General features: G+C 37.3%; 1 protein-coding gene across 9 annotated transcripts in view; it reads left to right on the top strand.

The window, feature by feature from the left end:
- The window catches only part of Ppp1r12b (protein phosphatase 1 regulatory subunit 12B), a 205,910-nt gene that overhangs the window by 117,704 nt on the left and 60,544 nt on the right, over window positions 1-27,662 (top strand). For all 9 annotated transcript variants that reach the window (XM_076832223.1, XM_076832219.1, XM_076832222.1 and 6 more), the window contains 4 exons: window positions 1,319-1,510; window positions 3,569-3,758; window positions 3,848-3,960; window positions 5,116-5,157. In XM_076832223.1, the coding sequence (XP_076688338.1) occupies window positions 1,319-1,510; window positions 3,569-3,758; window positions 3,848-3,960; window positions 5,116-5,157 (537 nt within the window). The remainder of the gene's footprint in view (window positions 1-1,318; window positions 1,511-3,568; window positions 3,759-3,847; window positions 3,961-5,115; window positions 5,158-27,662) is intronic.

Genomic DNA, 27,662 nt, shown 5'->3' with positions numbered 1-27,662 from the left:
CTTTTCCATTTTAAGACAGAATCTCACTAAGTTGATGAGACTGGCCTCAACTTTAGGATCCTGCTCAGCCCCCAGAGTCCCTGAAATTATAGACATGCACCACCCATGTCCAGCCTATTTTTCATTTTTTGAGGAATCACCATGCTATTTTTCATTTTGCATTCCTATTTCAGGTTACAAGCTTCCAAAATTTACTTCAGAAAGTAAATTTTAAAGGTCTTTTGCTTAATTAACAACAGATCCTGAGTGATCCATGGCTTCTCTTTGTTTCAGTATTTCTACATAGCCTCCCCTCTACCCATGGTCTTTTTTAACCCCCCACCTTTCAAAATCAGTGTTAGGTGTGCTTGTTATGTATTACTGTGTGTCTTTCTGTGGGTGTGTGTGTGTGTGTGTGTGTGTGTGTGTGTGTGTGTGTGTGTTTCTTAATATTTATTTTCTTATATCATTTTTGTTTGATTAAAAGTTTCTTGACAGAAATAATTGGTGTTGTCTTCATAGTTCTAGGGCTTAAAGACAATTATGAATAGAATGAGTGAATAAGTGAATAAATGATTTAAAAAAACAAAAAAGCAAGTTATGGATTTGGTGTCCATCTGGGACATCCAGCTCTGGGACATCCCTTTTCCTCTGATTACTTGAGCATGTAACCCCTTCAGTTAGACTCATCACATTCTCTTCCTAACTCCTTTGTCCTGGCTGCAAGTGACTCATCATTTGCTTTTCTTCTGCCTTGCTGCTTTTGTGACCCAGGGGCAAACATTAATTGTCGTAAGAACCTCGCTGGATGATTCCTAGAGTTACTTGGAAATAATATTAAAGAAATAGCTTACTTTTTCTTTTGGGAGTTCTTTTTGTTGTTGTTCTAGCTTTACTCTGAATTTTCATCTTTTTGAATATGGCTTTTCTTTCTACGAGTAAAATTAAGTTTTTCCAGCATCTGCTGTTCAGAAAATCTCTTTTGTTAACAGTTTGATCTTGGAAGAATAGAGAGTATTCACATAAAAATGCCAAGAACTATTTGGTATGGAAGAAATATATCTATAACAGGCAGACATCAGTGTTGACCTATTTTCTGGGGATCAAATTGGGAAAGCCTAAAGTATTACGTTTGAAATGTACCTAGATTCAGGCCTGGGTTCTTTGCACACAGAGATGCTTATTTTAAGCATATATTGCTTGAAATGGCCTCATTATGCATTTTGGGATCTTCGTCTGGGATTTGAAAACCGTTAGATCTTTTTGAGAGTTTCCCTGCTTACTCAAGAATTATTTCATGTTAGGGTGAAACTGCCATGATCTTGTGCTATTTTCCCAGGGTGTTACCCTAACAGACCTTCAAGAAGCAGAAAGGACTTTCAGCCGGTCCAGGGCAGAGAGACAGGCTAGTGAGAAACCTGCAGACACTGAAGGACTGGAGGGGAGCACTGAGAAGCAAGAGCCCTCAGCTGTCCCAGCAAAGGAAGCTGGGGAAGACCAGCAACCCTGGGGCAGAAGTCTGGATGAAGAGGTGAGCTCATTTTGCTGGCAAGTACTGTGACAAAAGCAGGATCATTGATTTCTGCGAATCTGTTCTTTACTGATCATTCAAATGCTCTTCTATCTTGCAGTGGACCACTCAGGAATAGAGCACTTGATGACTGTCTTTAGTTGGCAAACCTATGTGACTGAAAGAATTCAAAGGATGTCATTCCTTAAATGACATTTTTTTCCTCCTGGGAGTTAACTAATGCTTTTAAATAAATACCCACCTATTCCAAAAAGAGAGGCCACAGTATAATAAAATGCAAATAAGAATATTTTTTAGTATTTTAAGTATTTAGTATTTTAAGTATTTTTGCCAGGTACTACTTTAAGCATTTCATGTGTTTTTAATCCTCAAAACAATCCTCTGAGGTGGATATTGCTATTCCTATTTTATCTATGAGGAAATCGAGTCACAGAGGTTGGGTAACTTAGCTAACATTTCATGTGGCTGAGGAGTCGATAAGCAAGATTTGAACACAGGCAGTCTGACTCCACGGCTTGGTCTCTTAACCACTAATGTGTTCCCCAAACTGCTACAAATGTAAGAACACTCCTGGGTGTACATTTTTATTTATGTTAGGGTGGACATTTTGATTTATGTTTCATTTCTCTGGTGGAGTTGGTAGTCACAGGTACAAGAGTATACCTAGGGATAAGCATACTCCTGGTTTACCTAAGATGGTTCTAGTTATAACTGTTGTCTCTGTGCAATTATTATTACCACTTCTTTCACTCTTAAAATTGTAATTGATAAATTTTGTGGTCAGTTTAATTGTAGGAAAAAGGAATCATCTCATGTTCTAACTCTGAACGGCTAGAATCCATTTAAACTGGTGTCCTATTGTGTATTTTGTTTTATAAGCTACTATATTTATTAAATACTTATTACCAGATATTATTCTAAGCACCTAACACATACTGTCTTATTGAATGTTCACCATCCTGTCTGAGGTGTTATCCCTGTATTACAGATAAGGAAGCTAACGCTCAGAGAGGTTAAATAACTTATTCAGGGCCAAACAGCTAATAAATACTAAAGTTAGACTCTGAGCCAAATTGCATCTGACTCCAGAGCTTACTTTGTTTTATTACTTCTGTCTTTATAATTTTTTTGTTGTTGTTCTCTATTTTCTTTTTTTGACCTAAGGATGGAACCCAGGGCCTTGTTGTACATGCTTGGCAAGAAATGTACCACTGAACTATGTCCTCAGCCTCTTGTTTTCAGACAGTGTCTTATTAAGTTGCTCAGTCTGCCCTTAACCTTGGTATCTTCCTGCTTCAGCCTCCTGAGTAGCTAGGATTACAGGTGTTTTTAATTATAATTTTGTAACTAAATTATCAAACACCAGGCTTATTTTATAATTTCTAAATTAAAAATTGTACAAAATCTGTATATTGTGAACTCAGTATGCTGTAAGAATTTATGCATCTTCGATAAGCCAACTTAAGACTCATTGTCAAGTTCTGTCTTAACTCTTAGAAAAAAGTATTTCAAAGGGGAAAATGGGAATTTATGAAAAGCTTAGGGGACTGGACTCAGTGGTAGAGTGCTTGCCTAGCTAGCATTTCTGAGGCCTGATTTCTATCCCCAGAACCATTAAAAAAAATTAATAGGTTTCAGCAAACATCATTATGGCAAATTAATGAGTATTCAGAAATTGGTAGAATGCTCAGATTTATTCTCTGTTTTCAGATGCTTCCTACATTCTGCTCCTTTGTCTTGAGCTTTTTTATTTTCCTTTGTAAACTTTGCCTTTCAACACTCTTTGAGAAAGCTCATCATGCTTCCTATTTCACTCCAAGATCAAAAGAATTTTCATTAACACAGCACTGTCTAGTGCCCTTTAGTCATTTTAGGAACAGTTTGCCTAAACTGCTAGCAACATGATGGTCTTTTCAAAGTAGCATCCAGAAGCTGTGGTTTTCTGACTAATTAACTAACTAAGACTATTAATGAAAAAGCTCATCTTGAATAAACCTGCTGTCTTTATCCTTTGGCTGGACTTGACCTCTCATGGCTCATTCTGTGAATTATTTCTAGCCCGTCTATCGTCGTCTAAGGTATCCAGCTCAGCCAGACAAACCCACAAAACCAGTGTCTCCTTCTGCATCAAGACCTTCACTCTACACCAGTTCTCATCTACTACGAACAAGTAGATGTTCCATCCCTGATTCTGAGAGTTCAGAGATCACTGTGAATACTACAGCTGCAAAGGAAATGGACAAAAATGGTATGTAGAGTTTTAAAAGGTGGAAGCCACTCTCTCGTGCACATTGCTACAGATTCTTAAGAGTCATGCTTTACTTTATCTCTGGCTAGAGAGTGAAGAAGTGGATTTGGATGATCAGTCCTCTAACAGGCTCTCCATTCGAGAGAGGAGGCGGCCCAAGGAACGACGAAGAGGCACGGGCATCAACTTCTGGACAAAAGATGTAAGTAAATTACTCCATACTGGGCAATAGCACATTATGCTTGGCTGCCAGTCTTTCTGTTGAGTTCAAAAGAAAGAGTCCCATGTGGTACCATGAATCTTGCAGATTGACAAGAACTATTACTGAAGAAAAGCAAAACAAAATTTAGCTAGTATGGGGCTCATTTAGTGTGTTCCTGCTGGATTCCTAGTACCAAGAATAATACTAATCATATGGTAACACTCAGTATTAATTGATGAAGAATTTTAAGAACTTGAAATTTACAATATAATATAATCAGTATAAACAAATCTAACAAGTAAATAAATTTGCCAGGTTTTAGCTCTCTTCCTGAATATTCCTTGAAATTCATATAGTCAACAATATCAATACCACAAAAAAAGCAGAGATTTTTAACTAAATGTTTTAGGAGCGCTATAAGAAATTTTAAGAACTTAAAATCTGTAAGTTAATGGAAGTTCATTTGATTCAATTTTATTCTTCTGGAGGAAAAAAGGATAAATAGAAAACAGATTAACACTGACTTTTAAATAAAGAGAGATGTACCAGTGCTTACCAACAGAGATATGCGTCCCCCTCCATGTCATGTTTACATTTTTCATTCAACCTTGCTATTGGAATCTAAAAAACCAAGCAGCCAACAATTCGAAACAAAAGCCCCTGGTTACTAATGACTCATTTGAAAATTAGATAAAACTATTTAATGGGACAAGAAATGAAACAACAATACGTATCTATTAGAAACTACCTTTTAGATAAGAATATTTCCTTGTTATAGAGCCGAATAGACTAATACTTTTTTTTTTTTTTTAATTCCTATGGTGAGGATCTAACCCAGGGCATTGGGCATGCCAGGCAAACTTTCTACCAGTGAGCTATACCCCCAGCCCATAGAATGATAACTTTGGGCAGAGATGATACCTTTTTTTCCCAACTGTGGTTGATTTGACTTTTTTTTAAAACCATAGGTGATATTCCTAAGTCGCCTACTTGTGAAAGCTGTTAAAAGTAGCATCACAGAGTATCACCTGGCTGTCAAATCTCATTGCCCATGTTTGAAATGCCAAGATGTATAATTGATAGGAACTGACCTTGTTGCTTTAAAACATATCCATGATGATGATTCTCTTGTTTGTCTTCCTCCTTCTTTTTCAGGAGGATGAAACTGATGTCTCTGAAGAGGTCAAGGAAACACGGGTAAGTGACAAGCCAGTGAGGAATATCTCTTTAGGGCTCAATCTTGCTTTGATGCATACGATTTTAATAGAAGAGCAGGACCTATGCAAATTGGAGCTGAGGAGGAGTTTGGAGATAGACATTCCTCTGAGAGGCATGGCAGGTGTTTAGATGGTGGTACTTTCTCCTGTGGTGTAACAATACACGTGCTCTTAAACAGATTTCCAGCTTCGGTGTGCCAGCTGCTAATCTCCAACACCATTACAGGCTCCATCTTTTTCTCTTGAGTGTTATTGGATTGAGTAAAGTACTTTGAAGTCTTTGGAAGAAAAATAAAAAGTTGTATTTTTATGGATCTACATTGATAAAAAGGAACATAAGTGTGGAGTATGTAAAACATCAGATAGTCTAAAAGTCATTTTATTTGACTGTGAAATAAGGTTAAGCACCTCACCTCTTCTATAGCCCTGACCTCATAAAGCCTAGCCTCCATCTGCAGGCCTGTACCCATCATTCTTAAAAATAATCCAGGTTCTTGTGAGCCACTCCAATGCCATAGAATACTGGGGGTTTTCTTCTTTTTACAGTTTCACAGGAAGGAAGGAATTTGGTTTTGACTAAATTAATTGAAATACATGTGCTTTCCTATGAGAAATTACATAAAATGATGGCCTTTTTAATACTCCACAATTTATTGGACTTGTATTTTCAGAATACACTTATCAACCCTTAATAATTAACAATTAACTCATTTTTAACAGAAGAGAGATGAATAAGACATTGTCATCAACTCACCTACATTTTAGCCAAGATCCAAAATAATCAATAGTAGACTTTCAAAAAGCAGTATCTGTAATGACTTACAGTAACACCAATGAGAATTGCCTACTCTGGGTTGAAGCTGAGGCTACTTTCACAAAGTTGAGCTGTGTTATGTAGAAATAGCACATAGCTATTCCCTTAAGGCAAGAGTGTGTGTGTGTGTTTGCATGCATGCAAACAACAGCAACTCATAGATTCTTTAAAAATCTTGGATAGGATTTTGCATATAGAGAGAATGAATATAAAGAAGTTCCTTTGGGGAATTATGCTTAAGCAGAGAATTTGAGTAATAGATTACAGAGCACTGAAATGCATCATAATCCCTAGAGGATTGTACAGGCCATTTAAATTAATGGATTACAACAAGGAAGGTTTTGATGTCATAGAATGTCTTTTGTCAGTGAAAATCTTTGTCTCTACTTTTCAAAATTTCTCAGCCCTGGAAAGTCCTAACCTCAAGTACCAAGGAATGAAAACTATAATGATTTTAATGCAGTGGTTCTCACGAAATTTCATCTTAGGACCATTAACTTAAAATAATAGAAAAAACTTTTTGGTTTGTGATGAAAAGCAGAAACTATTGAGGTTTGCTGTGAAAGTCATTTGTCAGGCTGAAAAATATTCCACTCTTCCAATTGCTTAAGGCATCTACTAGTGTTTACCATGTGTCAAGCAGACGTCAGTGTGAATCTTAAGAGAAGAACAAACAGCCTATTACCTCTAGATTGGTAACTTTCTACGCAGGTAAGGTAAGGTTGGTACAAGCACATTCCAGGTACCATTCTCTAGCCCCACCCACAGTTCTGCAGAAGGAAAGACTGGTGATGAGTTGGTAAAGGGAGAGGCTTCCTTTTTTGAAAAGTCTTCAACTCTAGTTTATTTCAATTAAACGTATATCTGATTTTCTCTTCGGAGCACTTGCTTCTAATGCTAGCAGGTTTGAAACCATTATCCATATGGGCTGCAGAACAACACACCTAATGATGAGCCAGTATAAATTGCTGCAATTCTAGTTAAAGACAGTCAACAGTATGTTATGAATCTTAGACCACTCTCTGCCCTACCTTCATGTCCATCCATCAGGCACTATCATAGACTCAGCTCTGTAGCAATAAATGAGAGGACATTCTGTGGAAATGGCCCTGTTAGCTAATAAGCATGAATTTTGCTGAAAAGCCAGGGCAGTTCTTTTCTTTCTTGATTTTGATTTAGTAAAACTGTATCTGCTATTGAAGTCACGCAAGCTCCCTACTCTCCCCTAACCTTCTCCTTGAGATTGATGGTATCTATTATTTTTTAAATTCACTCTTCCCAAGACTCTGACATCTTTTTCTTTTTTTCTTTTTTGTGGTGTTGAGATTTGAACCCAGGGCCTTGCAAGTGCTAAGCAACAACTCTACCACTGAGGTAGCCCCATAGTTAGCTCATGACATCTTATTTTTTTTATTGTTGGTTGTTCAAAACATTACATAGTTCTTGATATATCATATTTCACACTTTGATTCAAGTGGGTTATGAACTCCCATTTTTACCCCATATACAGATTGCAGAATCACATCAGTTACACTTCCATTGATTTATATATTGCCATACTAGTGTCTGTTGTATTCTGCTGCCTTTCCTATCCTTTACTATCCCCCCACATCTTATTTTTTTAACTGAGATATAAATTTACAATCAATAAAATACATACATTTTAAATGTGTCATTTGGTGAGTTTTGACACTTGCATATACCAGTATAAACCACAATCTAAATCAAGATATAAAACTTTTCCCTTACCTTAAAAAGTTTCCTCTTAAGTCAAAAGGTCGAATGTCATATGTTTTCTCTCATCTATGGAAGCTAGAGAAGAAAAAGAAAAAGAAAGGTGGGGGGTGATCCACATGAAAAGCAAAAGGAGATCAATAGAGCAAAGAAAGGCGACCAGGAGCTGGGAGGAGGGGAGGAAGAGGAAAAGCGCTGGGGAGGGATATTGGTCAAATCATATTGTTATACTTTGTGCATGTACTAATATGTAACAACAAATCCCCCCCTTTATGTACAGCTGTAATACACCAAGAAAAAAAAGATATTTAAAAACAAAGTTTCCTCTTGCCACTTTCTAATCAATTCCCTGTCCTGAGAAGCAACCATTCTTTCTAATTTCTGTCTATAAATTAGCATTGTCTGTTCTTTAACTGTGTGTGTCTGTGTTTGTCTATGTGCGTACATATATATGAATGTACTGCTTCTTAAGAGTGAGGATATGGCCAGGCCCAGTGGCACACACCTGTAATCCCAATGGCTCAGGAGCCTGAGGCAGGAGGATCGAGAGTTCAAAGCCAGCTTTGGCAATAGCAAGGTGCTAAGCAACTCAGTGAGACCCTGTCTCTAAATAAAATACAAAGTAGGGCTGAGGATGTGGCTCAGTGGTTGAGTGTCGTGAGTTCAATCCCCAGTAAACCACCTCCCCCCAAAAATGAGTGATGATATGTCAGTGTTATTTACATGTATACACACATATGTATGTATACACACATATATCTACATATGTATATTCACACACATATATGAAATCATTCAATAATATTTAATTTTAGGTTAGAAAGGAAAGTTCAATTATTATTATCTCTATTTGTGTCTCTAGTCAGGGTTAGAGCTAAGATGATTCCAAATATATATTGATTTCCCCCCATCTTCTTAAAAATTTTATAAGATTCTTTAATTTCTCATCCCTATGTCAGTAACAACAGAATGATTAAGAAGCCTTTCTATTATTAAACTAAATCTCTGCTGATATCATTGAAATTCATTCCTCTTTATGTACCTAGAAAAATGTAACCAAAATGTAAACACCAATTAATATTTAGGGCCAGACATGGCTTGATGTTTGCTATCTGTGATGTGTGTGATAAAGATAGAAGTCACATATTGCTATACTAGTGTCAGTAAAGAGCAACAAATATGATGAGAAGGCTGGGGGCCTTGCCTACATCCAACATAGTGCATGGTTTTCATCAAAACCCATCCCCAGTGGTAATTCCATCAGCTGGTAAGATAGACAAAGACTATATATTGATATTGTAGCACCTCCTTGACAGATATGTTTATAGCAATTCTCTTTCATTATCCACATTAGGTATGGGCCAGTCTCTGTAAATCTTAAGATATCCTTTGTCTTTCTAAGTGAAGAGGAAACTGAATCTAATTTTAATTTGAGAAGAGGTTATTTCAGTCATATCTAAAAATGCTTTTATATTCAAGAATGTATTTACTATTTACTGTATAGTGGTCTCCCTACTCCATGGGAGATACTTTCCCTCACCCTAAGGAGATGGCGAAACCACATGTAGTACTGAACCCTACATGTGCTATACTTTTTCATATACATACACACCTATGATGAAGTTTTATTTATATTAAACATAGTAAGAGAGTAACAACAAGAACTAATAATAAAATAGAACAGTTACAACTAAAAATTAAATTACCATTATCTCTACTCCTGTACTTTGGCGTCATTATTAAGTAAAATAAGAGTTACTTGAACACCAGTACTATGTGATATCAGTGTCTTAACAGTTGGTCAGAAGGTTACTAAACGACTAACAAGCAGTAGTATACACAACATGGATACCCTGGACAGAGGGATAATTCATGTCTCTGGCAGGGCAGGGTACCGGATGGAATGAGATTTCATCATACTAGTCCAGACAATACAATTTAAAAATTATGAGCTATTAACTTCTGGAATTTGCATTTAATATTTTCAGACAGCAGCTGACTGTGAGTAACTTAAACCAAAGCAAAACCACAGATAAGGGTTTTGCATAGCAGGTGCTCTGGAGGGAATGATCATAGGCACATCAGGGAAGGTGGTGACCATTTCAGTTCTCGCCACCTTTTATTATTGTGTCTTTGGACTGACTTTTGCTTTACTATGAGTTTTATCTACTGAAATCTGGTTTTCCCCCATTTACTCCTCTGCAGTAGTCTATTTTTCAATCTGATCCTGTTGTGTAATTGAATTCATCACTAGAGGGCACAAGTGGTCAACAGAAAAGATGTTGGTGAGCAAGCAGAACGATGCCCTGAAGAAGCTGAACCTAAACAAATTGCTCCTGTTTTAAAAGAATTGCTGAAGAACCTAGTTCAGTGTAGTAAAGGTTATTTGCCACCCCACTTTTGGTCTCATAGAATTGAAAGGGAATTTATAGATAACTTGATTTAGGAGCCTCATTTCATAGTTGAGAAAACGGAGACCAGAGAAGTTAATAACTTGGGGATGGAAAACCTGTGCAAGGAAAAGCATCCTGTATCCTGCATCAGGGAACGTTTTCATTTGATGGTAATATGCAGACCTGGAATTAGGGCTTATGTCCTTTTCCACACCCTATTTATCCATTTGGTTTTTTTACTCAGCAGGTTACATGTTCGAATTGACTTGCTAGTAGCACCTCACCTCCTTGAGTGAAGGAACGTCTTCTTGAAGGACAACTTAAAAGCCTACTCAGTATCAAGATTCAGTTGGTAGAGCATCAGCATTCTTCTGCTGTCCTTGACATAGGTGGGTAGTTATGTCTGTCAGGAAGTAAGAATTCCCATACTTTTGTTAGGAATCCCCTGTTGCTTTTAGGAAAATCAGGTAGTATACTCAATCAGGACAAAACCATCGAAACTTTACCCTCAAAGTCGACACTGGAGCTGTCCTAGCTCTGAATGGAACTAGTAGATTGGATTACTAATCACTCCTCAAAATACATTGGTAAAGGAGATGTTATTAAGGAATTACTAATTTATGACTATTGATATGCTTGTCCTAGATGACTGGTTATATGCTAGTGGAGAAATGTGTTGGTAAATGTTCTAAAAGAGGTAAGCAATTTAATGTAAAGTTTTCAAACTAATAAAGAGAACCCAACTCTAATTTGTTGGCAAAGCTTGGTTTTGAACTGGAAAAAATAAATGCTTCAGAAGTGTCTCTAATGCTGAAAGCCACTACATGCATTTTCCATTTTGTCCTTCCTTCTCTATTATAAATATCTTCCTGTTCTTTCATTCAACAAGTGCTTTTAATTGCCTCTTATGTTCAGGTACTTTTCTAGATTTTGCAACAATGAACAAAAACCTCTGCTTTTTTGGAATTTACATTCTAGTGAGGGAGACAGACAATAAATAAAATAAATATGTAAAGTAAATAATAAGTTAAAGGGTGATATGTTACAGAAAATAATGTGTTAAAAGGTGATATGTTACGGAAAAGCCATACAGAATAAGTAGGATGGAGGAATTAGATGTGCCAAGGTGGGCAAGAGGCTCATGCCCTATAAGTAGGGCAGTTAGGATAGGGCTCTGTTACAGAATATCATTAGAACCTAGATGAAGTAAAGTAGGCAGCCATGTGGCCATGTGGAGGTGGGGTGTTATGGGCAGAAGGAACAGCAATTACAAAGACCCAAGGCAGGGTATGCTTGGCATGCTTGAGAACAGGTGTAAAACCCAGTGTGGTTAGAGCAGAATGAGCAAAAGGGCTAGACAGCATGGGCTGATAAGTTGTCATTAGAACTCTAGCTTTTGAAATATATGTGTAGATATCTTACCAAGTTTTGAGCAGAAGAGTGACATTATTATACTTATATTTTAATGGTTCACTCTACCTGCCATGTTGAAGATTTTACTCTGAGGGGGGTGGGGACATCAGTGGTCTTTAAGATTCAGTGGAAGCAATAATGTCAGTTAAGAGGCTTTTCCAATAATATTGGAAAAACAAAGATCCTGAGAAGTTGTTTTTCAATATACATTTTGAAGTTAGAACCACTTAGATTTGCTATTGGCTTGGATTTAGGTTGAGAAAACAGGTCAAGGTTGATGCTAGAGCTTTTAGCTAAGACTACATGAAATGGAGTTTTCATTAACTGAGATGAAGAATACTATGGGAAGAATAGATTTGGTCAAGGAAGAGTAGGCATTTGGTTTAAATTTAATAAACTTGATTGATATATTTTACATGGAAATGTCAAAAGAATAATTACGATATAGGGGTCTGGAGTTCATGTGAGTGACCCAAGCTTCAGACATAAACTTGTATGTCAGCAAACATAAAGATTATATTTTAAACCAAGGGGTTGGGCCAGGTACGATGGCACACACCTGTAATCCCATTGGCTCAGGAGGCTGAGTTAGGAGGATTGCAAATTCAGAGCCAGCCTTAGAAACTTAGAGAGGCCCTAAGCAACTCAGTGAGAACCTATCTCTAAATAAAATTCAAATAGAAGGGTTGGGGTGTGGCTCAATGGTTAAGCACCCCTGGTTTCAACCCCTAGTACCGAAAAAGAAAAAAACCAGGGGTTGGATACAGTCACCAAGAAAGTAACATCATATAGAAGATTCCTAAAGACAGAACAGAAGCCTGTAGTACTCCAGAGTTCAAAACGAGGAAAACAAGAAGAACCAGCATGAGACTGAGAAATCCTGGCACTTGACTCTGAGAATATGAACACAGTTTTCTCTTTTTTCAAATCAAAAACAGAACATAGAATAACAGATAGTTTTGTATTCTTGTTTTAACATTTTTTTTCTCATATAGGGATATTAACCCATGAAATCTTTTCAGCCTTTCTATAAAAGGATCATATAGTAGTATAAAAGTTGAGTATCCCAGAGCATCCTCTGATGTCTTTTAAAATTAAAAGCACTCTTTGCAAACCTTGTCCAGAGACCTTTGAAGCCCAGTTATGTCACAAGACTATTCTTACCACATCAGAGAGGTTCTATTAATTAATCATGCCTGAAAATGACCTGTTAATTTTACTCACCTTTTAGTTACTTTTGCCTTGCCTAGATTTTTCTCAGCTTTACTACATCTTCAAATCACTAGCTCTTCCATTTCAGTTAAGAAGCCTTCTTCAAAGACCTTGTATTTTAAGATGCTACTGTATACTAAAATTTGATTTAGCTCTGTGATGTCTAAAATGGTGATTATAGACCGAATCTTAGAACTGAAGGGACTTTCAAGGCCATCTAACTAACCCTCTCATAAAGACAACAGCTAAGGCCTGGAGAGATTAATTTGCCAGGATCACATTGTCATATCCCTAGTCTACAGCTGTCACCTTGCCTTCATTTGAATTCTTATATTTGTTATATGTCTTATGTCACATACTTTATGATAAATAATGTAGTGTAGAAGCTCTGAGTACTAACTCAGAAGCCAGACTCCCTGAGTTTAAAATTAAAATGTTTCCAATCTATAAATTCCTAAGTCAGATGAGAGTCAGTCTTTTGGAATATTTTTGTTGACCTTAGAATCATGTGATTTTAAAGTTATTTATTAATTTATCCTTAAAAATTATTATTTGGAATGTGAGCATGATCTGGCTGTGACATTTGTCTCTCCATTAATTGCCAGAGTTGATTCAGATGATCTGGCTGGCTAAGCAAGTGTCCCCTTCCTCCCTTACCCATTTCATGTGCATCTTTCCCAAAGCTGAACACTTGGTTGAAGAGGACAACCTTCCCTCATAGGGAAAGACCACTTCTAGGTCAAGGGTACATGAGTAGCTGCACTTTGCTGCTAGAACCTCCAAACAACCTCTCAAGAATGGATTATTTGAAAAATAAGAGAAGTAGCCCAAATGCCTCTATAATTCTAACATATGTCTGACACATACCTGAGGGGTTTTAAGGACTGAATTTTAAAAGGGATCATTGAGATAGGGGAAAGAAATGAGTAGAAATGGAAGGAACAGGATTAAAATGTTTCAAATTTTGCTTGGAACCCTTTGAGTTCCTAAGCAAGTCAAATCTCTGCAAATTTCTCCCTTGATCAAGCAGACTTTCATTTTTATGACTAAATTTCCCCTCCTATGTGTGCTTCTCTGCCTGTTTCTAACAGTCCTAGTTTCATAAATCTTAACTGTTTTTCCCCAACTTTCTTTCTTTAAGTAAATAACAGCCCATTTTTCTGTTTTTCTAAATTTTTACTACTTTGCTTCTAGCCATTTTCTGGATCTTTCTCTCAAGCAGTAATTTTTAGTCTTGCTACTTAATCTTGTGAAGCCCCTTTATGTCCTGAAGAGGATTCAGCAATTTTCTGCCCACTCTCCACCACTGGGCAGTATCTTTGCCATTCTCCTTTTAGGTAAAATCCTAGGTCTATTTTGCTTTCCCCTCTTTCTGAGGCCTGATTGCCTAATATGGTAAGGTATTTCCCAGACAAGCCTGCACTGTTGAGATAGAACAACAGCTTGACTAAGTTTAAAGACATGGTAGGTGAGCTATCAGAGAGACATAAGTTGTTTATGTAGTAAAGTAATATTTTTGTAGTATACTATATAACAACTTCAGTCTTTTTTTTTTCTTAATAAGCCTTAATTTCTTTTAACAGAGTTAAAAGAATAATAAAATAGAGGTTTTCTTCACTAACATCTTTATTTTTAGGCAGATGGGGAATGAGAGGGTTTTAATAAGTCTGAGAAACTTAATACCATGCTGATGTTCACAAGGATATAAAAAATAAGGATAGACTTAATAAGCAGTGGCTGTTAGAGTCCTGTTGTGGCCAGCCTCTGGGAATTGGCAGACATTCCACATGTAGAAAGGCAAGCTGTCCTGGATCTGTACTATTGATGTCCGTGGATAATCCTGGGAAGGAGATGGAGATTGAGAAAGGGCAGCCAACCGATTCTGTATGGGGGAAGTTGCCTGCTACCCAATGTGTACTGAGGACTCCTCTCTAGTGGCTGACTCCACAGTGGCCTGGAAGGATCTCTCCTCTCACTGTACATTTGCTCTTTCTTTGCAACTGTAGTTTCTTAAAATACTATAGATGCTGTGATTTTCTATATATGGGTTGTGCCTTGCTCTAGCCCAAACCACATAAACCATCTTAAGAACAAAGTTTCTTTTGGCATCTTCCTTTTATGGACTCTATTAATTTTAGGTCATGCTGTTGCCAAGGAAATTTCAGTAATCAAAGCTTACATGTATTCCTTGGAGACCCTGAAAATTTGGACCCAGTGTCCCATTACATCAGTGAGTTCTGCCTTAATCAGAAATCTTTTTTAACATAGAAATAAACTGACCTTCAAGGTTTCTGTTTGGGTTTCATTCAAACATCTTATCCAAAGATGTGAAAGATTTATCTGACCTCTAAGAATGGTGTAGTTAACCTCTTGACTTTTTCTTTTCTTTCAATTTCTTCTTTCAGCATCTAGCTGCCTTCAAGGTTGTTAGCAACGTGTGACCTTAAGTCTTTTCATTTGCAGGGACCCTTAGGAGCTTGAAATTCTGATGGAGCTTCTCCCTGCCCCCCCACATGATTACAAAAGGAAATTAATTTGATTATAGAATTTTTATGAAGCACACAAAAGTATACAACAGTGGTTCTCAAAAGCAGCAAGAGCATTTTTAGAAGAGGTTATAAAAATTCCTAAGGGCCCTTTCAGGGAACATAGTGATGGGGCATGTTCTAGATGCATTTATTGGAAGGGATCAGATATGCCAGATGCTAGATTTCGAAAGATGTCTGACATCCAGCAGTTGTCCTGAGCTTGGTTGACTCTTGACTGTCTCCCAGGACAGTCTAAGATGAAAACCTGTCTAGTATCTGAATCTCAAACCTTACTTGAATTTATGTGCACACTCAATTGGTAGGGAGCAGTTCTGAGAATTCAAACACCATGTAAATTGAGGAGCAACTGCTGAGTTTTGCTCATCCTGATAGTAATGCCATTTATATTATGATGACTTGACAGATTTTACAGGTCTGCATTTTACCTCATGAGAATCTTAAGATGTATCCAAACTGCTTACTGCTTTGTTATGCCTCCTAATGTTGTTGGAACAAGAATTAACACATTGAAAAGTACATATTTAGGGGCTGAAGGTGTGTCTCAGTGGTAGAGAGTGCATGAGACTCTGAGTTCAATCCCCAGCATCCAAGTACACACACACACACACACACACACACACACACACACAGTTTGTTATAAATTTCTTCACGTTTATTTCTTCTCACTATGTTATTTTTCATGATTTTAACTAAGTTTGGTATAAGTGAATTTCATTTCAGGATAGTAAATGTGAAGGGTATTAAAAATATTTGTTGTAAAAAGGGAATCGTTTTTTTCTATAAAGAATAAGAAAAAACTTTCATAACCATACTATTCAGAAAAAAAAATATTGCTAGCATTGTGGTGAATTTCCTGCTGGTATTTTTTTCAGTTTATCTTTGAAAAAAGAAAATATTCAGGGCCAACTAACGATGTTCTTGAGAAAAGGATCATTTTCAACTTGAGCATTCCTGGAACCCCCATCATTACCATTATGACAGTTCATAGTTGTCTTCAAAGGAGTTGGGGTTCAACTCTTTTATCAAAGTAGTCAATCCTATGATGGCTTTGATCATAAAAGAGCCTCCAGGAATAATTGTTCCCCTTTCAGTTGGAATCTAAGGGTTACCTTGGTTACGAAAGTATTCATTTCTTCTGCTGATGGCATGGCTAGAGAGTCTTAACCATGGCTTAGGCTTAGCTAATGTTAGAGTTCTGGGCCCATGATTGAAGTATAAAGCTTGGTGTGGGATTTGAAGCCCATTTTCAGCAAATGCAATGTTTATAGACTTGCCCCTGCAGGAATGTTGAATTGAGGCTCTAACCAATGCTGCCTTTGAAAGTGTTGTTTTGGTAGGACCTAAAAGATAGGATAGTTGGGGTGAAAATGTAAAGATGAACTTTTTTTTATATATTTATTTTTTAGTTTTTGGCAGACACAACATCTTTGGTTTTTTTGTTTTTGTTTTTTTTGTATGTGGTGCTGAGGATCGAACCCGGGCCACACACATGCCAGGCGAGTGCGCTACCGCTTGAGCCACATCCCCAGCCCTAAAGATGAACATTTACAAGTTACTAGTTTTAATTTTTCTCCATGCCATCTCAGTTTTCAATCAAGCAAGTTCAAGAATCAGATAATAACCATTTAGGGGCCATGAATCTCTTCATAGGGAAACCGTAGTTTTGTATTCAAATATGAACCTTAATGTGCATGAATGTTCACACAGAAGTACCTTAACAGAGTTTGGGATTTTAGAAATACTTGATTTTTTTTGTGCTTTGGAATTTTTTTAAATGTTTTCTTATAATTTGAATTCTATAGCTTAAACTATGATGATGTGTTTGGCAACTGAGGAAAAGAAGGGCATTATTAAAATCTATTAGTAGAACTGGGCATGGTGGTGCACACCTGTAGTCCCAGTTATTTGGGAGGTTAAGATGGGAGTATCAGTTGAGCCCAGGCGTTTCGGGTCAGCCTGGGCAACATAGACCCAGTGAAGACCCATTCTCCAGTACTATGTGCTAGGGGTGAACAAACCAACCTAGGCTTCATTTTGTCGCATAAACACTCTAGATAAGGGTTCAGCAAATGTTTTATGTAAAGGGACTGGTCGTAAATATTTTCTACTTTGGGAGTCATGTTGCCTTGTTGTAACTATTTGACTCTGCTATTACAATGGAAAAACAGCCATAACAATTATGTAAATAAATGGAGTGACTGTTCCAATAAAACTTTATTTACAAAAACAGGCTGGTGGACTGAATTTGATACAGTTTGCTGGCCTCTACACCAAGTTACTGATCTAAAAAAATGTTTTGCTGATGTCAACATGACTCGAAGTGTCAATTTTCTGTCATCTGAGCACTTCTCTGGTAATTCTCCTGATTTACCATCAATGTTTTTGCAGGGTGGGCAAGGGAAGTCATCTGTTTAGAGGCATGTATGTTGTCTGTCTGCACTTGGAAAAGCATTAATGAGAAGCTTCCTGAATGGGATAGTGAACAGAGAGGGAAATGGATCCAAGTCATTTTAATGTAGTTCTGTTCTGTTTCAGTTCTTTACCTCTTGAGGAAAAAGTCTAGAATGATTTTCCCAATGTCCCCATTTGCTTTTCTCATCTGATCCTATTCCTCTTCCCTCCCAAGGATCTGTCTTTGAGGTTAGCTGAGTTTACAATTTTGGGATATATAATTAGTTGCCCCTTAAGACATTCTGTTTTTGTAAACTGTGACCAAAAGTGACTTTGACTTAAAGGTTCACAGATTCTTGGAAGTGTGTTTGTGAGTAGATTGTTAATTGCTGTCATTCACTTTGATTACTGGTTGTCTTTGAATTCCTTAGTCAGACATAGAGTATGGACCAGGCATGGTGGTACATGCCTGTAATCTCAGCTACTCAGAAGGTCAGGACAGGAGGATTGTAAATTGGAGGCCAGCCCAGGCAATCTAGCAAAACCCCGTCTCAAAATAAAAGGTCTGAGGATATCACTTAGTTGTGGGGCACAGTCCCCACCATGGCAAAAAGAGAGAGAGAGAGAGATTATAGAATTTATTAGTCTTTTGCCTTATCAACTTTCAGTCTTCTTATAATATGCAAGAAAAACTTTTTGGAGATTTGTGGGGAGGGTGACAAAATCTGCAAAGCTTTGACCCTGCTTGCCTGAAATGATAGCTAAGAGGAGTGGATTTTTGGAGAGAGAAACTGAAATCCTGATTCTTCAACAAACTTTAAGGAAGAAAGTGATGAAAGCTGACCATATGTCAGAGTAAACTCATGTAAGGTATGGTAATTGAGCATGGGTTCACACAACTAATTTTTTGCCAAATAAGCAAAATCAGATCCTTAATTGAGACTAAGGGTCTACTCCATGTATGTCATGCTGTATGAGAAGGCCTCTTAGGTCACTGGTGACCTCTACTGCTCTGGAATGAAGTCAATGAAACATTTGGGTGACTTATAAATCATTTCTGGAATGTTTGAGTTAGAACTAAGAGTACATGTGGATATTTGTATCCATAAAGTTTCAGTGATAATAACCCAATAGGGAAAGCATCTATAGTAATCTCTCTCAAACTTGTTGATATGTCACTGGAGTCATTTCTTTATACTGTAGATTTTTCAGACCTTTCTCCCTTGAGATTCTGAATTAGGAGGGGCATGATAGTAAGACTTGGAAATATTGTAACTGTCTCCTAGGTGATTTTTAATAGGCAAATTTGACAGTGTTCCTAAAGGTATGTTTATGGATTGCTAACATCCCAGGTAGGTCATCATTAAAAAGTAGGGTTAACTGTGGCACCCTGAGAGAGCTTAGAACCAAACTCTACTCCTTCCTGACCTCCAGAAATGTACATTTAACTCAGAAAACCAAATTCTCAAAGCCCTCCCAGAACAGTCTGATCTCATTTGGGAAGTCTTTTGCTTATATAACAGCATGCATTGGTTCAACCGACCTGTATTTATTGTTTATCCACTATGTGTCAGGCACTGTGCATTAGACAATGTTCCTGCCCCTCATAGAGCCATATTCTACTGGAACAGAAGATATTCCTATTAGACTTCCAAGATGAGATGTCAAGTAGACAATTAGACATAAGCATCAGCTGCTCATGGGAGTAAGAGTAAAGCTGCAGAGGTAAGTATTTTGCAGTCATTGCCTTAGGTGACTGCAATGATATTTTAGACATGGTATTTTAAGACTGGATGAGATCACCAAGAAAGGAATATAATTGAAGAAGGAAAGAGGGCCCAGGATTAAGCTCTAGATTACTACAGGCAGGCCCTAAACTAAAGCAGGAATATTCCTTTCATGGCATATATACAAATAACTTGGTAGATCTCTTCTTGGGAAAATCACACACACTCTGTATATCCCTCCTCTTCTTTGCACATCCCTTATACCTAGAAAGCAAAGGATCTAGATGAAGGATAATGAAGTAGATGTCTTATGTTAGGTATGGACAGAATGGAAACACTTCAACCTGTGAAAACAGCAAGATTTACTGTTTTTCTGGATGTGGATAATGAAACATGAAGAGGAATCTAGGGTGATTGGGGGATATGTGGATTGTTAGAAGCAGCATTGATTTTGGAGCCAGAAGACTTAGGCTGGTTACATCTCTTATTAGCTGTATGATCTTAGAAAAGTAGTTTAATCTCTGTGAACTCTCAAAGTTCTTTCATCTATAAAAATAAGATTATCCCTATTTTGTAGCTTCATATAAGAAACAGCGATTATAATGTACTTACAAGATTTTCTGGTATTAGTAGCAATAATGTAATTACATTTTCACTAATTGTAATAGGCAAAGACTGAAAAGATAATGCCCAGTTTAGGTGAGAATGTGGTGAATTGGGCCTTCCCATGTTGTACTGGTGAGTGCCTACTATGTGGAAAACTGTTAGGTACTATTGACCAAAACAACTTAGTCCATTTAGCTATTTATAATAGTGGGGAAATTGGAAACAACCTAAATGTCCATTATTTTGGCAGTAGTTAAGTAAACTATGATTCATCCACACAGTGGAATGCCATGAATCATAGTTTGTCTACCATTCCCTGCCTGCTGGCCACACAGGGGTGTTGCCTTGAATCAGGGTCAGGTATAAAAGCAGCCATTAAAAGTGAGTTACAAAGATAATGCAATCTGGATAAATAATTATGATAAAATATTACTGAAAGAACTAAATGTAGATTCATGGAGGTATTATGATTGCAGCTATGGGGGAATAGAGGACACACAGGACCAAGTGAAAAGACCAGGGAGATAGCCACCAAGTGTTAATAGTGGCTGTATTTGTGGTGACACTAAATGTGACTGACCTATCCCTGCCCCCCCCCCATTAAATGCTTTGGTAATGGAAATTTAACAAAACTTGAATGTTTGCATGAAAGTGAAGGCTGCTTAGTGGCCTGCCTGATCATGAACCGAACAGGAATTTTGTCAGAGAGCTTTGTCCCTTTCTTCTGATTGGTTGTGTTTTACATCTGTGTCAGAAATACTGAAGAGTGAATAGAAATCTACTGGACACCTACCCCACTATCATGTATATCCATTTGTAGGTGCATGTTGCATTTTAGGTGCAACAGAACATGTCACACATACAACAGTGTAGATGGTAAGGTACTTTCGATGAATGTTGTTTTAGAAAACAGTATATCTATGGGAGTTGGAAATTATCTACACAAGATTGTAGATAGTTTAACTGCACAAGATTGTATATGCTCCATCCTCCAGACCTTTGAAGTCCAAATCAGCTTGGATTTTACTGCATTGTGGCAAATGTAGAGTTTGTACACATTCTTATCATGATCCGTAGTCAAAGTTCTGAGAAACTCAAGATTTATTTTTTAATTTTCCTGCCACTTCAACCCAATTTTTTCTATTTTTTTTAGCTACATCTCCAGCCCTAATTAATTTTTTATCCACTTATCCTTCTGTTTAAAAATTCCAACATTAATCTTTTATTCCTTATCCTTCTGTTTAAAAACTACAACATTAACCTTTTATTCCTAATTTCCTTTCTTACATTTCTGTTCACATAAATTCCACCCCCCGCCCCCAAAACTAAGGATTGAACCCAGGGTGCTCTCTCACTAAGTTGCCTGGGCTGGCCTCAAACTTAAAAATCCTCCAGCCTTAGGTTTCTGAGTAGCTCATGTTACAGGGTGTGCCACTGTGCCTGACTGTTCACATAAAATTTCTAATTGTACTATCTTTAACATGTATAGGCTCAGATCTCTCTCATCCTGTAACTTTGCTTCATACTGCTTAGTTTTATCTTCATCTACACTTTGATCTTGTCAGCTTGATATTTACTATTTTTTTGTCTCCTCAGCTATTAGTGACAGACATGTTTGTAGAAAAGACATCTTACACTTTGTTTTGTCTGAACTTGTATGTAGGGTTTTGTTTGGGCCTAGGTTGATTTGCTTTTTCTATTTAAAACTTAGGTTGTGTCTACACCCATAGAGAAACTTTATCCAGCCTCTAGGCTGTTCCTCTGCAGAGTGGTAATTAAACAAAACCAAGCATCTGTGATTCTTCTAACTTCCATTTGATTCAAAGACTGATTGCAAGAATGCATGGTTTTCTTCCTTTTCCTTCAAATTATTTACTCAGCAAACTGCATAATGGAGGAGTCAGCCTACAAAATTGTTGAGGTCACAGAAAATTATTTCTAGAAGGTACTTTTAAGGTATTCTAGCCCAGCTTCTTTATTTTGCAGATGTAAAGACCTGGGACCAAAAAGGAGGCAGAGCTTAACCTAAGTTGTATAATAAGTTAGTGGTAGAGAACAAACTAGAGCAGTTCTGAGTTCCCAGTCCAGCATTCTTTCCACTGTGCTGATGGCGGTCTTCCAGGTGCAGAAGTGCAGGTCGGTGCTTATAACAGGACTCTGCTGGCTGCAATGGCCCTTCCTCGGGCTGGGGAAAGCACCGTGTTCTTTTGTTCAGTCTGATTCCATTTATGGAAAGTAATGGCAGTTTGTACAAAAGGTTTACGGTAAAAGTCTGCTGATATCCCTGGTTCCTTACCTTTTTAAAACCATCTTCCCTCCATTTTTGATTGTCCAATACATCTGTTATCTATTTCAATGCAAATGTGTGTGTGTGTGTGTGCGCGCACACACATATATATTTTCCAAATAATGGAAATTTTCTTCCACTACAGTTTATTTTGAGTTTGGGTGTTATATGCAAATGTCTATAAGACTGGTGAGATCAGGATAATTGAACTGCTCTCATTTCAAAAGTGAAAGCCATTCTGGGACTTCTAGGACAGAATGGCAGAGTGAGCACATTCTGAATCTTATCCCTCACATTCCAAAACAGAACTGATGGGTAAATATTTTTTAAAGTTTTTTTTTTTTTTAATTAGTCATACTTAAAAAAAAAGAAGGTCACTGTCAGCTGGTAATGGGGAGAAAAGAGACTGTGATAGGTGAGCTGTGAATGGATACAGGCAATTGTTCGGGATTTTTTTTGCAAGGATCTCATCCACTTAGAACTTGAATTCAGGAGCCAGGGACACACCATACTGTCTGCAAATAGGTGCTGGGTTCATTTAGGTCATCCCAGTAGTGTTAATGCCAGAAATAAGCTGCTTGTTCCTGAGCAGAAGTAGAGGAAGACTAGCAGAAGCAAGAAAGCACAGGCACCCAGTGACCCATTCAAGATAGAATTGGACTCAAACTTTTATTTTTCTTTTAAAGTACTGGGGACTGAACTCAAAGGGGCTTTACCACTGAGCCATATCCCAGCCCTTTTTTTTTTTAGTTATTGATGGACCTTTATTTATTTATTTATTTGTTTATGCGTGGTGCTGAGAATGGAACCCAGTGCCTCACACATGCTAGGCAAGCACTCTATCACTGAGCCACAACCCCAACCCCTTTTTTTTTTTTTTTTTTTAATTTTGAGACAAGGTCTCAGTAAGTTGCTTTAGGGCTTCACTAATTTGCTGAGGCTGTCCTCAAACTTGTAGTTCTCCTGCCTCAGCCTCCTGAGTCACTGGGATTATAAGCATGTGCCACTGCCCCAGCTCAAACCATTTTTAGCTGAACAATCTAGAAGTGGAATACCTAGAAGAAAGAAGACCCCAGAGCAAGCAGCTTACAGTCTGGTTCACCGTAGGCATCTTACCAGATCTAAGCTAAGGCAATTTGAAACTTCCTGTAGACACAGGTACACACATTTTCAAACTATCATAAAAACTGAGGGCTCAAAACATTACAAAGAACCTGATAAAACTTTAGACCATGAAAAGCAGTTACAAGACCCAACAAATAAGAGAATTTGTCCCTGAGAAAAAAAGAGTAATATGAGAATTCAAAATGAGTTAAAATTCTACCTATATAGAAATGTTAGGTTTCATAAAACCAGAATAACAGGTAACAAAACAAGAAGAGAAAGGTTTTAAAAAAAAATCATTTAGACATCTTGAAAGTAAAATACTATATTGAAATGAAAAATACATAATATTGAAATAAAAGAGCAGTTAGGTTGTACAGCATACTTTTTATAGATTAAGAGAAAACTAGTAAATTAGAAAATAGAACTGAGAAAAGCTTTCAGAATGCATTTTAGAAGGAGAAATAATGAAAGAGAGAGAACTCCAAAGTAGTGGGCCAAGGTGGACCGCAGGGGTCTAATATACAACTGAATACACAGCTTAACATAACCATCATCATCTCAATGGTTCACTGGTGTCACCTCTCAACCACTCCAGTTCTGGCAAAAATGCCATGCGTCATTCCCACTCGGCTGTGGCTCTCAGCAACTGGAATTACAAGCATGCAGCACTGTGTCCAGCTTATATTCTGTTTTTAAAATGACACTGAAAGGTAAAACATAAAAGTATGAGAAAAAGATATTGCAAATACTCAAAGAGAAAATTGGCAATATTAACATCAAAAGATAATTTTATACAGAAAGCATCAAATGATGGAAAGATAAGTCTTGTTTATTAAAAAAAGGAATAATCCCCCCCCAAAAAAGGAAACAATCCTCCAAAAAGATATAAAATAGTGAACTTGAGAAATTAATAATATTGTCTCAAAAACTGACAGAATTACAAACAATGCATCTGTAGTCAATGTTGCCAATTTTAATTTGCCTCTCTCAGAAATCAGCATGTCTGACAGAAATACTTAAGGATTTAAAGGATTTGAACAACATAATTAATCAGATTAATCCAATAGATAAGAAGCATACATGGAACATTATATCATAAGGACCACATGAAATTAAAAGTCAACATTTACTAATTTATTCAATAAATATTTATTGATCGATTGCCTGATATTTGCTAGATAATGTTCTAGATACTTTTGGAATCCATTAGTCAACAAAATTTACAAAGATCCTGTTCTAGCAGGGAATAGTGGGAGGAAAGAGACAGTAAACAATAAATATACTAAAAAATATAAGATGTTAGACACTGATGCAGTTTAAAAAGAGTTGGTTAAGGTGGATTCAGTGGAGATGTTTTGGTATCAAATTAGGGGGTCAGAGTAAATTTTTTCAGTATTTTGAGATTTGAACAAAGATTTGAAGCTGTTCAAACTACTCACCAAGACATCTGGAGGAAGATTATTCCAGGAAAACAGAACAACTGGAGCAAAGGCTATATGGTGGAAAAGAAAGAAATGGCACATGTAAGAAATTATGGGAGAAATTAGTAGGAAAGAAAATCAGATTATGTGAGTATAGTGTTTATAGGCCTTGGTTATATACTCTGAGTAAAACAAGGGTCCATTGCAAGAATTTGAGTAGAAAAGTGACATGATCTGATTTAAGTTTCAAATCACTCTAGCTGCTGTGTTGAGATTAGATTTGAGATAAGAGCAGAAACCAGGACAGTTAGCATAATCCAGGCAAAAGATGATGGGTGCTTGGATCATATGGTAGCAGTAGAGATGTAGAGAGTTGGTAAAATTCTGGATACATTTGAAAGGAGATCCAATATTTCCTGAAGGGTCTTGTGTGGGATATGAGATTCTATGGCTTTGGCCTAAGCGACTGACTGAACTGAAATGGAGAAGCTTGCAGAGGAAGCAGGTTGGGCAAGAAAACTGAGAATATAGCCTAGGGTAGTTGAGTTTGAGATCTCTGGATATCCAACTGGAGAACTTGGTAGTTGGGTGTACATATCTGTGGAGCATTTAGATGATATTTAAATCTAGGAGACCATGAGACAAGAGACACAACATGGAAAAGAGGACCCAGGAAGTATGTGGTGTCCAGTAAGAGTGAGAAAATTGATCATTTAGGAGGTAGTTATCAACTGTGTTATATGTTACTGTAAGATGAAGACTAAGAACTGATCATTGATTCTGGTAACATAGTAACCTTAAGGAAGAGTGGTTTGAGGGAAACAGTGGTGGGAGACACATTGAGAGAAGAGAAATTGGAAACATTGGGGGAAAGTCAGTTTTTAAAAAATCTTTTTCAATAAAGGGGGACAAAGAAATGCAGTGGCATCATGCAGGGGAAATATAGTCAAGAGAAGGGTTTTCTTTTAAGATGGGAGAAATAAGCCAGCTGCAGTGGTACAAACCTACAGTCGAAGTAACTCGGAAGGCTGAGGAAAGAGGATCACGAGTGTGAGGCCAACCTCAGCAACTTAGCGAGACCCAGTCTCAAAATAAAAAGGGCTGAGAATATAGCTCAGTGGTAAAGCACCACCACCACCACCACCCCCCAAGGAAAAAAAATGATGGGAGATATAGGTGCAGGTTTGCTAATGGGAATGATCCAGGAGAGAAATAGGAAATAGATATGACAGTGTAGGAGGAAGAGTGAACTGTTGTCATAAGGTCCATGAGTAAAATCTTGTGAGGGACACAAGTTGAAGGACTGGCTCTAAATAGAGGTATGTTAATTCACCAGTGATAACAGGTGAGAGAATGGGAGGTGGTGATGAGAGTCTGTGGAAGTTCTCTTCTGGTTGCTTCAGTTTTCTAATGAGTTAGAAAACAAGACAAAGAGCCAAGGAATGAGCATGAGGAAGGAAGTGTTAGATGTTTGGTTGAAAGGAAAAGGGATCCTTAAGAATACACTGAAGGTTAAAATAAAGAATTTAAATTGAGACCACTGAGCATGATTGTATGTTTTTATCTAGCCACATTAAGTTACACAGGAGCTGGTGTGGAACAGGCAGGAAATTGGATTTGAACAAGGTCATTTCACAGAATATTCTAAAGGGAGAAAGGGGAAAGAGAGTGCTGATAATAATGGACTATGGAAGTTAAGCTAGGGAAGCAAGGGAATTAAGGGCATCAAGGGCATGAGACAGTACAGTTCCACAAGAAGAAGATGAGATAAGCCTTCAACTCAACACAGCAAGTTAGTATGCGTGAGGCCCCGGATGGATCCTCAGCACCCGGGACAGAGGAGGGAGAATAGCAGCAGCCATGGTTAGCAAGAAAATAGAGTGAGCCCAAATAAAATAGAAGGAATGAAATAAAATTAATATCAAAACAGAAACTACTGAACAAAAAAATAAAATATCCATGGAATGGTTGGTAACCCCAGAAGATTATATAAAAAGGTTGAATACAATTAACCTTTGGTAGTCTGATTTTAAAAAGAGTAGATGTAAACAAACAGTATTAGGAAGGAAAAGGGGAACAAATTATAGATAAAACAGAAATATAAGACATTATGTTGAATAACTGTATGCTATAATAAGCCTGAAAGTTTAAGTGGACATTGTTTGGGGAAAATATCAAGATGAATCAAGTAATAGGAAAAAAAGTCTGATAACCATTAAAGAAAATTAATCATATTTTAACCACCACCACTATAACAATGATCTCCTGCCAAAGACCTCAATTCTACACCAATTTAGGGAACAAATTTTACCTTCAGGTTTCATCTTCAAGCCTTCAAGAAATATATTTGTTTTATAGGAACTGTTTCAAAGAATAAAAAGAAAGAAACCAGCATTCACACTAGCTTGTCTTGCTTCCAATAAGACTGAATACTTTCCACAAACAGCACTAAAAAAAAAAAAAAAAAAAAGACATTTGACCTTGTACCTAGGCTGTACAAGTTTCATGGGTTAGAACATCAGATTTTCTTTTTTAACTGGAGATTGAACCCAGGGCTTCGATTATGCTAATATAAGCACTCTGCCCCTAAGGCACATCCCCCAACTTTTAAATTTTATTTAGAGACAGGATCTAGTTAAATTGCCCAGGTTGGCCTCCAATTTGCAATTCTCTGCCTCAGCCTCCTGAGCTCTGGGATTACAGGCGTGTGCTCCAAGCCCTGGCTCTCAAAAGTAAAATTTGATGGTCACCATTCTGGGTGGTGAACAGAAGTATATCTGCTTTGCTGTTTGAATTTTGATTCCAGTTGTAATGATGGGTTTTGGATATTC

The sequence above is a fragment of the Callospermophilus lateralis genome, chromosome 13 (genome assembly GCF_048772815.1).
Source record: "Callospermophilus lateralis isolate mCalLat2 chromosome 13, mCalLat2.hap1, whole genome shotgun sequence".
Taxonomy (NCBI): domain Eukaryota; kingdom Metazoa; phylum Chordata; class Mammalia; order Rodentia; family Sciuridae; genus Callospermophilus; species Callospermophilus lateralis.
This window is presented reverse-complemented; position numbering and strand designations above follow the sequence as displayed.